The 12,177-nt window shown below is 40.6% G+C and overlaps 1 protein-coding gene across 2 annotated transcripts in view; it reads right to left on the bottom strand.

The window, feature by feature from the left end:
• Nucleotides 1-12,177, bottom strand: part of waplb (WAPL cohesin release factor b) — a 90,628-nt gene that overhangs the window by 27,313 nt on the left and 51,138 nt on the right. For both annotated transcript variants that reach the window (XM_052102775.1, XM_052102776.1), the window contains one exon: nt 10,449-10,544. In XM_052102775.1, coding sequence (XP_051958735.1) covers nt 10,449-10,544 — 96 coding nt within the window. The remainder of the gene's footprint in view (nt 1-10,448; nt 10,545-12,177) is intronic.

Here is a 12,177-nt window from a genome sequence, read left to right as displayed (position 1 = left end):
CAAATTATTCACGTCGCTACCAAACATTGATAATCATCATATAATTATAGGCGGGGATTTTAACCTGGTTCAAGACCCCATACTAGACAGATCGTCAAACAAACCGCACTCTTTAAGCAAATCAGCCAAAACTCTACATGATTTCGCCATACGACTGGGCCTCTCTGACCCATGGAGGCACACTTCCCCCACGACCAAGACATTCTCTTTCTTTTCTCATGTGCACCACATCTACACACGCATAGATTTCTTCCTTCTAGACAACAGACTGCTCTCCAGAATTAAATCCAGCGTTTACCACAGTATCGCAATATCGGACCATGCACCTACTTCCCTCGACTTACACTTTCGTGCTCACTTCAGCCCCTTCAGACAGTGGAGGTTTAAATTTCTTTACTAGCGGAAGATCCCTACAAGCAATTTATACACTCCCAGATCACTTTTTTTTTGAGCTGAATGACTTGCCAGACACAAACAGAGGTGTACTTTGGGAGGCTTCGAAGGCTTATATTCGAGGACAGCTTATCTCCTTTGTGTCTAATTCAAAACGAGTCGAAGCGTCACAAATGTTAGACCTGTTACAGAAAATTAAGAACATTGATGACGAATATGCGGTTAACCCGGACCCTACCCTTTACAGAGAGCGTCTTAGACTCCAGACAGACATTGATCTCTTATCGAATAACAAAGCCAGGCTCCGTTTGCTCAAATCTAGACAGCGTTGTTTTGAGTCGGGGGATAAAGCGGGGAAACTTCTGGCCCATCAGGCCAGAGCTGAGGCAACCTCACTGCTTATTCCTGCCATTAGAGCCAACTCAGGCGAGTTGCACACTGATCCTGTCACCATTAATAAAATATTTGCTGAATTTTACACTGACCTATATACCTCTGGCTGCCCCCCCATTGCGGACGAGACACCTAATGATATGATTTTCCCCCAAATAGACGCAGAATTAGTGAACGACCTAGGTGCCCTTATAACCACCGCTGAGATTCAGAGAGCCATTAATTCCCTACAGAGCGGTAAATCCCCAGGACAGGATGGCTTCACTGTAGAGTACTATAAAACCTTTTCCACTCTTCTTGCGCCAGCCCTAAAAGATATGTACAACGAGGCCTTTCATCAGCGTCGCCTTCCGGACACCCTATCTAAAGCCACCATCTCCCTAATTCCTAAGAAAGGGAAAGACCCCGTGCTCTGCGGCAGCTACCGGCCAATCTCACTTCTCAACGTAGACCTCAAAATTCTCGCAAAGGTTCTGGCACTCCGTCTTCAACGGTTAGTGCCCTCCATTATTTCGCTAGATCAGACAGGGTTTATGCCGGGCCGACAGTCTTTCCATAACACTAGACGGCTACTCGACATCATTCACTCATCAAATATTGATATCCCGGAAATCGTGGTGTCCCTCGATGCCGAAAAGGCATTCGACAGGGTCGAGTGGGGATATCTGTATGAGGCGATGGATAGGTTCGGTCTGGGTGGGAATTTTATTCTATGGGTCAGATTATTATACTCATCCCCGACGGCATCGGTTCAAACTAATGACGCGTTATCACCCCCTTTTTCACTTCAGAGAGGCACTAGACAGGGCTGTCCCCTGTCTCCACTCCTATTCGCCATAGCGATAGAACCTCTGGCCATTTGGCTCCGTGCGGAGGAAGGCTTCAAGGGCATCACACGATTTGGCGTAACTCATAAAGTTTCACTATACGCGGATGACCTTCTCCTATATATATCTCTAACCCTGTCACTTCACTCCCTGTCATTTTGAATGTTTTGGAACGGTTCGGTACATACTCCGGATATAAGCTCAACTACCAGAAAAGTGAGCTCTTGGCGATAAACTCTCTGGCTAAGCAGCTCCCACGCTCGTTATCGGCATTTAAGTGGAGTAACGACGGATTTAGCTACTTGGGGGTTCATACTACAACGGCCGTGTCTGACTTGTTCCGCAAATATTTCTCACCTCTGGTTGCAAAAACTGTAAGTGACTTCGACCGATGGGCAGTCCTACCACTCTCCCTCGTAGGCTGGGCAAATTTGATTAAGATCGTTATCCTCCCCAAATTCCTTTATCTGTTCCAGCACATCCCAGTGTTCATTTCCAAATCTTTTTTCGACAAGCTGGATACAGTGATATCTAAATTTCTATGGGGCGGCAAACCTGCCAGGATCCGCAAAACGAATTTACAGTCCCCTAAGTCCGAGGGGGGCCTGGCCCTCCCCAACTTTAGACGATACTATTGGGCAGCTAACATGCAAAAACGTTTATACTGGATGGGTGGGGACGCCTCACCTCCTGCCTGGGTACATTTGGAGCGTTCAAGTGCACGCCTCCCGTTGCGGTCGGTCCTATGCTCCCAACTCCCTTTGCCCTCAGGATATGCAGGCTCGTGCCCGATCGTATCCCTCTCGCTTAAGATCTGGAGTCAGATTAGGAAGTGCTCAGGTTTACAGGGTCCCTCCATCTTGACACCACTGCTCCAAAATCATGTGTGTTCATGTCCATTTGTGTTAAGGACCTATACAAGGATGGCATATTTGCATCCTTCACAGAGCTCTCTTCTCTTCACAACTTGCCAAAAATCGCACCTTTTCCGCTTTTTTCAGATTAGAGATTTTGTTAAGAAAACATTTCCCCACTTTCCAAACCCCCCCCCCCCGAAACCCTGACGGACTCCCTCTTGGCGACAGATCCCATCCATCCATCGTCAACCGCTTATCCTGTGTACAGGGTCGCGGGGGGCTGGAGCCTATCCCAGCTAACTTTGGGCGAAAGGCGGGGGACACCCTGGACAGGTCGCCAGTCCATCGCAGGGCCACACATACACTCACACTCACCTCCACAGCGACAGATCCCAATCGTAGAAAATGCATTTCTGTATTGTACGAGTCACTAGGATCAACCTCTGCAGACCCTGGTGCCCTTTCAAAAGCCGCGTGGGAGGGCGAATTGAACATGGCTTTCACGGACAAACAATGGGGTCGTGCTCAGGCTATGGTTCATTCTTCTTCTATATGCGCCCGTCATGGTCTAATCCAGTGTAAGATCCTTCATAGAGTTCATTACACAAATGCAAAATTGTCTAAAATATACCCTATTGTCCGAGACACCTGTAGCAGGTGTAACCAGTCCCCTGCCAATCATACGCATATGTTCTGGTCCTGCCCTAAGCTGACAACATTTTGGATGAACGTTTTTGACACCTTGAGTAGAGCCTACGGACACAATATTCCTCCCAGCCCTTTATCAGCCATTTTTGGCATTTCCCCAGACACTGACCTCCTTGTTGCGTTGGAGCGGGCCCTGGCATTTACATCATTGCTAGCTCGAAGGCTGATTCTGCTCAGCTGGAAGCTTCCCCGCCCCCCCACACATGATCGTTGCATTAAAGAAGTGTTTGACAATCTGAGGTTGGAGAAGCTCAGATCCTCATTGAAAGGGGCTACCTCAACATTTATGGACATGTGGAACCCTTTCCTGGGGCTGGTTGACTCTCTCAACCTGTCCCCTGATTTGGAGGTTTGAGTCCCTATATTTTATTTTTAACTTTTCACTGACCTAATTATCTTAGTATTATTATTATTTATTGATTATTGTATGTATGTATGTATGTATGTATGTGTATATATATATATATATATATATATATATATATATATATATATATACACAGTGGGTACGTGAAATTATTCAGACCCCCTTACATTTTTCACTCTTTGTTATATTGCAGCCATTTGCTATAATCATTTAAGTTCATTTTTTTCCTCATTATTGTACACACAGCACCCCATATTGACAGAAAAACACAGAATAGTTGACATTTTTGCACATTTATTAAAAAGAAAAACTGAAATATCACATGGTCCTAAGTATTCAGACCCTTTGTTCAGTATTTAGTAGAAGCACCCTTTTGATCTAATACAGCCATGAGTCTTTTTGGGAAAGATGCAACAAGTTTTTCACATCTGGATTTGGGTATCCTCTGCCATTCCTCCTTGCAGATCCTCTCCAGTTCTGTCAGGTTGGATGGTAAACGTTGGTGGACAGCCATTTTCAGGTCTCTCCAGAGATGCTCAATTGGGTTTAAGTCAGGGCTCTGGCTGGGCCATTCAAGAAAAGTCACGGAGTTGTTGTGAAGCCACTCCTTCGTTATTTTAGCGGTGTGCTTAGGGTCATTGTCTTGTTGGAAGGTGAACCTTTGGCCCAGTCTGAGCTCCAGAGCACTCTGGAGAAGGTTTTCGTCCAGGATATCCCTGTACTTGGCCGCATTCATCTTTCCTTCGACTGGTGGATGGCTGCAGTGATGGTTGACTTACTACAACTTTCTCCCATCTCCCGACTGCATCTCTGGAGCTCAGCCACAGTGATCTTTGGGTTCTTCTTTACCTCTCTCACCAAGGCTCTTCTCCCCCGATAGCTCAGTTTGGCCGGACGGCCAGCTCTAGGAAGGGTTCTGGTCATCCCAAACGTCTTCCATTTAAGGATTATTATGAACCTTAAGGGCAGCAGAAATTTTTTTGTAACCTTGGCCAGATCTTTGCCTTGCCACAATTCTGTCTCTGAGCTCTTCAGGCAGTTCCTTTGACCTCATGATTCTCATTTGCTCTGACATGCACTGTGAGCTGTAAGGTCTTATACAAAAAGGTGTGTGGCTTTCCTAATCAAGTCCAATCAGTATAATCAAACACAGCTGGACTCAATTGAAGGTGTAGAACCATCTTAAGGATGATCAGAAGAAATGGACAGCACCTGAGTTAAATATATGAGTGTCACAGCAAAGGGTCTGAATACTTAGGACCATGTGATATTTCAGTTTTTCTTTTTTAATAAATGTGCAAAAATGTCAACAATTCTGTGTTTTTCTGTCAATATGGTGTGCTGTGTGTACAATAATGAGGAAAAAAATGAACTTAAATGATTTTAGCAAATGGCTGCAATATAACAAAGAGTGAAAAATGTAAGGGGTCTGAATACTTTCCATTACCCACTGTATATATATATATATATATATATATATATATATATATATATATATATATATATATATATATAAAAATTATTTGTGTGTTTCTACTGGTAAACGTTTGTTGGTATGCATGGGTCTGTGTGTCTGTCCTCGTTTAGTGGCCTGTGTTGGGTTAGTTCATGGTGGGGTGGGGGCTGGATCGGGTACAGGTGTCATTTAGATCCCACTTTGTAATGTTTATTGTTAACTATATACATTTGTCACCTGGTGTTAAAAGAAAATGAAAAATGTACTCAATAAAAAAAGTTGGAGAAAAAAAAAAAAAAGAGAATGCTCACAAACAGGTGGAGTGAATCGTAGTCAGTGTTCATAACATTACACTGGCTTCACTTGTGGTAGCAGATGCAGGGGGTCTCATTTGTGCAGGATTGTTTTCATTAGGTTGACACGTGTTGAGAGAAATTAAGGTAGGAAAAGGTTGCTGGTAGAAAGAGAATGACATAATATGGCCGTGTGTGCAAATCTTAATAAAAAGGCACAATTCAGGACAGAAAAACACTGACAAAGGAGATTAGAGTAGCTAAAAGAAGCTAACGACCCTGCATCAGTGTGGAGAGGCATGAAAGCCATTACTAACTTCAAGCCAACCATCCCCCAACACTGTATGGAACCAACATCTAGCTGACAACCTGAATGTGTTTTACTGTAGATTTGTAAAGCAGTCTCACACTCCACACCCACTCTGACCTTCTTCACACAAACACCAACTGCAACCACCCTCATCCCCCCTCCTCCAATTCAACCTTCCTTTTTATGGACTTCAGTTTGGCTTTCAACACCATCATCCCAGCTATTCTCCAGACTAAATTAAACCAACTCTCTGTTCCCACCTCTAGATAGAGTTGATCTCAGATGACAGTGGATCACCAGCTTTCTGACAGACAGGCAGCAGTTATTGACACTGGTGAAATTCACTTCCAGCACCTGTACGATCAGCACTGGTGCCCCCAGGGATGTGTGCTTTCCCCACTACTCTTCTCCCTCTGTATACAATGACTGCACCACCAAGGACCCCTCTGTCAAGCACCTGAAGTTTACAGATGACACCACTGTCATCTGCCTCATCCAAGATGTCGATGAGTCTGCATACAGAAGGGAGGTTGAACGGCTGGCTGTCTGGTGCAGTCAAAACAACCTGGAGCTGAACACGCTTAAAACACTGGAGAGGATGGTTGACTTCAGGAGGAACACCCATCTTGACCCCGCTCGCCATTCTAAACAGCACTGTGGCAGCAGAGGGGTCATTCAGGTTCATGGGCACTACAATCTCACAGGACCTGAGGTGAGAGACCCAAAAAGGCCCAGCAGAGGATGTACTTCGTTCACCAGTTGAGGAAATTCAACCTGCCACAGGCACTGCTGATACAGTTGTACGCAGTACTCATTGAGTCCGCCCTTTACACTTCAATAACTGTCTGGTTTGATTCAGCTACGAAATCAGACATCAGAAGACTACAAAGTATAATTTGGACTGCTGAGCGGATTATTGGTTGCCCCCTGCCAGCCCCTTCAAGAACTGTACACTTCCAGAGTGAGGAAAAGGGCTGGAAAAATCACTCTGGACCACACTCACCCAGCCCACTACCTCTTTGAACTGTTGCCTTCTGGCCGGCGCTTCAGAGCTCTGAGCACCAGAACCGTCAGACACAGGAACAGTTTTTTCCCTCAGGCTATCCATCTCATGAACAGTTAAAACTGCCCCATTGTGCAATAATTATGTGCAACACACAGTTAAGTCTTTTATATTCATCCAACCTCTTCTGCCATTACATTCCCTGGCACTGTATATAACAGATTTGAATTTGAACACACACACACACACACACACACACACACACACACACACTCTGCATCCGGAAAGTATTCACAGAGCTTCACTTTTTCCACATTTTGTTATGTTACAGCCTTATTCCAAAATGGATTAAATTAATTATTTTCCTCAAAATTCTACAAACAATACCCCATAATGACAACGTGAAAAGTTTGTTTGAAATCTTTGCAAATTTATAAAATAAAAAAATAAAAAATGTTTTTAAAAAAATAAATAAATAAATAAAAAAAAAAATCACATGTGCATAAGTATTCACACCCTTTGCTCAATACTTTGTTGAGGCACCTTTTGCTCCAATTACAGCCTCAAGTCTTTTTGTGTATGATACTACAAGCTTGGCACACCTATTTTTGGGCAGTTTCTCCCATTCTTCTTTGCAGGACCTCTCAAGCTCCATCAGGTTGGATGAGGAGCATCAGTGCAAAGCCATTTTCAGATCTCTCCAGAGATGTTCAGTCAGGTTCAAGTCTGGGCTCTGGCTGGGCCACTCAAGGACATTCACAGAGTTGTCCCATAGCCACTCCTTTGTTATCTTGACTGTGTGCTTAGGGTCGTTGTCCTGTTGGAAGATGAACCTTCACCCCAGTCTGAGGTCCAGAGCGCTCTGGAGAAGGTTTTCAGACAATTCTTTGGACTTCATGGCTTGGTTTGTGCTCTGACATGCACTGTTAACTATGAGACCTTATATAGACAGGTGTGTGCCTTTCCAAATCATGTCCAATCAACTGAATTTACCACAGGTGGACTCATGAGGTGCCATGAGCTCAATTTTGAGTGTCATGGCAAAGGCTGTGAATACGTATGTATATGTGAGTTTTTTTTGTGAGAACCCATATGAGAAATTTGCAAAGATTTCAAACAAACTTCTTTCACGTTGTCATTATGGGGTATTGTTTGTCGAATTTTGTGGAAAATAAAGAATTGAATCCATTTTGGAATAAGGCTGTAAAATAACTAAATGTGGAAAAAGTGAAGCGCTGTGTATATATATATATATATATATATATATATATATAGTCTTATTGTGCATTTCTATATATACTTATATTTTCTATTTGCATTCTACTTTTTATTATCTATGTTTTGTTGTTGCACTGTTTGTGCACTGGAAGTTTGTCACCAAGATAAATTCCTTGTATGTGTAAGCATACTTGACAATAAAGCTCATTCTGATTCATCAGTGCACATTATCACAAAGATATATCAAAATGATTGTCTTCATTATCTTTTATCAAAGTGTAATAACTTGCAGCCATTCTAAATTCATGGCAATTCTAGATTAATAAAATCAAGTCCCACTGTGCATTTTTCTTGTTAAATATCCAGTTTCACTCAGAATCACTTTAGAGAAGTAAAATTGGTTGTGAATGCCATTTCCATGTTGATTATAACAGACCAGTTCCAGTGCTAAACAATCACAGCCCAACAGCTCAGTGGTCTGTGGTCAGACGCATTAAAGAGGAACAAGAGCAGCAATGTTTTTCACATTTGTGCATGTGAGAGTCGAGTCCAAGCTGTAGGAGTTTCCACATATGGCTGACAATAAACATTGTGGTATATGAAAAGTGTCAGAATAACAGAAGACTGACCCTGTGTGTAGAAGTTGGAGTGGAATACACACTAGTCTCCTGTACTGTGTATGTGTGAGTTTATAAAGGCTATTTCACACCAAAAGCAACGAGAAAACTCAGTGTTAGCATATTCACGCCTTTACAAAAGGTGATGGACAGTCAATTTTACTGCGGTACAGTGAGTGGCACCTGTTATAGACTCCATCTTTCCGGGAAAATGAAGCAGTAATGATGAGTTTGTTTGACATTTGAGATACTTCACATACCATTTCAATTCACCTGAATGGCAATATGTACACAGCAGTCTGAGGGGTGATTAGAAAGAATTGAGGGTAAAAATAATATTTGGGTCAAAAGACAAGATACTCATTTTGTCCAGATCTTTTCAATCTGTTATTAATTAATCTTCCATTACTTGAATACAGCTCTTCTATGCTGAACAGGTTTTCAATTACTGAGTTTAAAGTAATTTTGATATTATTTATTAGTAAAAAAAAAAAGTCACATGATCCAAAAAAAAAAAAAAAAAACCCCACGCTGAAATTCTTGAGAAAAGAAAATATTTCAGGATTATTTCTGCACGAGAAGTGCAGAAAAATATTTATTATTATTATTTTTTTTAAAATAAAGCAGTGAATAATTTTTTTTATAAAAATATGACTTATATTTTAAAAACTTTTGTCCACCAAATCAAAATTTGGTAGTGTAACAAAAAGATTGTTTGAGAAGTTAAAAACCCACCAAAAACCAAAACTTTAGTCATATAATTAAATTTGGACCTTTTTATGAAAAGGCACATTTTGTTTTGGTAATTTGTTGTAACCATAAACATCTTGATATTCTTAAATGAAAAATTCATGATAGTAGTCACACACACACAAACACACACTACTGTTTTGAGTTGTGAACAATCATGTATTCCAGCTGCAGAGAAAGTATTTGAATACCTTTTACTTGGGTTACACAACATTAAATTGTTTTTGTTTAATTTGTAGAAAATGCTATAAATGTATCCAAAAATGTGCTAAACAAACATGGATATTCAATTTCACGTAAAAAAAAAAAAACATGCGTTTTAAACTAGATTTTAAAAACAGTTTTACATTTTTAATCACCTCTGTCCTCATATACCCATGACCCATTAACTAATAAAAACATTTGTCAATTGGAACAATACTGATGACATGCTATTGTCATGTACACCTACTTGTGTTATTTAAATTTGTTCAAAACACTGCATGTTTTAACTGTGCAGTTATGAATGTGACAACATATAAATACCTCGAGACTGTTTAATGCAACTATTAAAAAACAAATCGCAACAAACGAAACCCATTTTATGTCCGACTCCTGACTCAAAATATTTTAGAACTCTAGTACGATAGCACTGCAATAACGATTACATCATTTTGTGGTAAACAAAAACAAATATGCAAGTATTGAGAGTGTACTAATAAGTAGTAGCAATAGCGTTCATATTTGGTGAAGAAAAGTCATGTAACATCCGTAAAGTTAATTATTAAATAGTGTTAGTCAAAGATGCCACGAGATGGAAAGGCGGAGATGCAGCAGTATCATTTTCAGAATCCACAGGGGTTTTATCATGGATGCAAATGAAATACACATCCTCACTGCCAGTTTAGGATTTTATTACTATTATTTCCTTAAGATACCGTTTAATGTCATTGGCCAAAAGAGCTATCGGTGCTACAGCTTTTACGCTGTTTTTATTAATTGCAGTGGCTTGACACATAATCCAAACATCCAAATATTATTGGTTGGAGTGTTTAATCACCAAGTAATTAAAAAAAAATACACACTCACACAAAAACACCGCTTTGTCAGTGAATGTGAAAGGCTCCATAGGAATCCATAATTTCTAATAAAATTCTTCATTGAGGACAAAATAAGCGTTTGGTGTGAAAGGGTGTAGGTGTTGTAGTGTTCATTGAAGTATCCTGTGCTGTATATATGTGGGTTTCTAAAGGTGAAGTAGGTGTTGTCGTACTCACTGGAGGAGCTTTAGATCCTGATGGAGGTGGAGGAAGCAGATCTTCTGGCTCTGGATGATTCCAGTGTCTCGCATTATACACAGCTTTAGTAGGAGACTGCAGAAAGAATGAAAAACAAATATTTATAATGAAGGTCTTATCACACTGAGTGATCAGTGAGGACCAGAGTCCTTTAAATGTTAGAGCTCAGGGCCCGTTTTCACAAAGATTTTTATCTTACCACTAGTTCTCCATAGAGTTCCCAGCTAAGAGTTTCTCCTTAAAACTGGAACTTTCATGAGACTGAACCATTAAATTAGACATGCACACTCTTACGAAAACGCCGCCTGTTTACAGAGTCTAGAGCTGTCACAGAGACTGGTGAGATATCTCATGACACTAATGTCAGTGATATCTTTCAGGAAGAAGAAACATTTTCTACATACATTCCATACAAAATACAAATCACTTTCAGCACTTTTAATATTTCACTCAAAACCTTGCAGTGAAGTTGTTTCAGTTCATGGGAGAGGTGACTGCATCCCTAACTAGGTTTACAATAATGAAAATACCCTCCTGACTTTTAAAAGGTCATTATAATATTCTAATTCTATGTGGCAGCCATGCTTCAGATTGTTTGTGATTCACTCAGTGATTCTGGAGTCCTATTTTAAGTGTTGGACTCCTATTTACAAATGTGACATGCACATCATTTTTAAGAGTTTTAGCCTCAAGATTTTTTGTGAATGTGTGTCTAGTTTAAAAATTTGGGTTTTGAGTAGTTAAAATGGACAAGAGTACAATTCTAAAATCGTATGAACACTATCCACTCTAATTTCAAGTGAGCTACTAATTATCTCTTAAATTGCATTTGCAGCAGACTGATGCAAGAGTCGTCCTATCCATAAACTCTTAACATTTTTGAGTTTTTTTATCTAAGGTGGTAAAGAGCTGTCACTAATATTCAGAATGGTAGTAGACTAATAGTGTGAAACTAGATTTTTACATTTTTTGGCATTGCTATGTCACTGCTAGAGGATTATGGGTACACACTTGGCATTGCTAGGCAGAGTGTAGTGTGTTATTGGTGGCTGGGTTAAAAGAGCCCACCCCCTAGTAGATAGATATGGTTCGAATTGCTCCATATAATAACCATGGGAGATCCCATATAAGTCCACAGGATTTTAGGCCTGTTTTATTGTGTTCCAGTTAAAAATAATATGTCTGATTGCTTGGTAAAGTAATAGCAAAGCTCTCCACATCAAGCCACATATATTGAGGTATCATTCAATCATCAGTCCACCACACAAACGGTGCGGAACAAGTTATGCACTGAAGTTTAACACTTAGGGTAAAAGATCTGAATAAACTCCCAAAGTAGTAATACAATACCAAAGCTTGCTTAAGCAAACACCTCTGATGAGACTTGTGGGGCTGGAAGATGAAGGATTCAAACTCTGGTTCAAAACAATCGTGAAAAAACAGAATAACTCTGACATCCAAAAACACTTTAGTACAGATAATTGCCTTTAAATATTATTCAATATACAAAGCCTTCTGCTATACCTTGTACAAAGGTGGCTATACTCCATCTCCATCTGTAATCAAGTCTGTAATTAAAAGTCATTAAGAAGTGCTACATTTCTCGGCTTGTTTGTATTGGCGGAGTGTGAATTGAAGTGCAGGTCGTTTGTCTCAGCAGGAGCGCATTGAAAGCAGACCGCAGGAACACTCTGTAGAAGAACAACTT

The sequence above is a fragment of the Xyrauchen texanus genome, chromosome 33, assembly GCF_025860055.1.
Source record: "Xyrauchen texanus isolate HMW12.3.18 chromosome 33, RBS_HiC_50CHRs, whole genome shotgun sequence".
In the NCBI taxonomy this organism is placed as follows: domain Eukaryota; kingdom Metazoa; phylum Chordata; class Actinopteri; order Cypriniformes; family Catostomidae; genus Xyrauchen; species Xyrauchen texanus.
The sequence above is the reverse complement of the archived record's forward strand: the minus strand, read 5'-3'. Positions and strand labels throughout refer to the sequence as shown.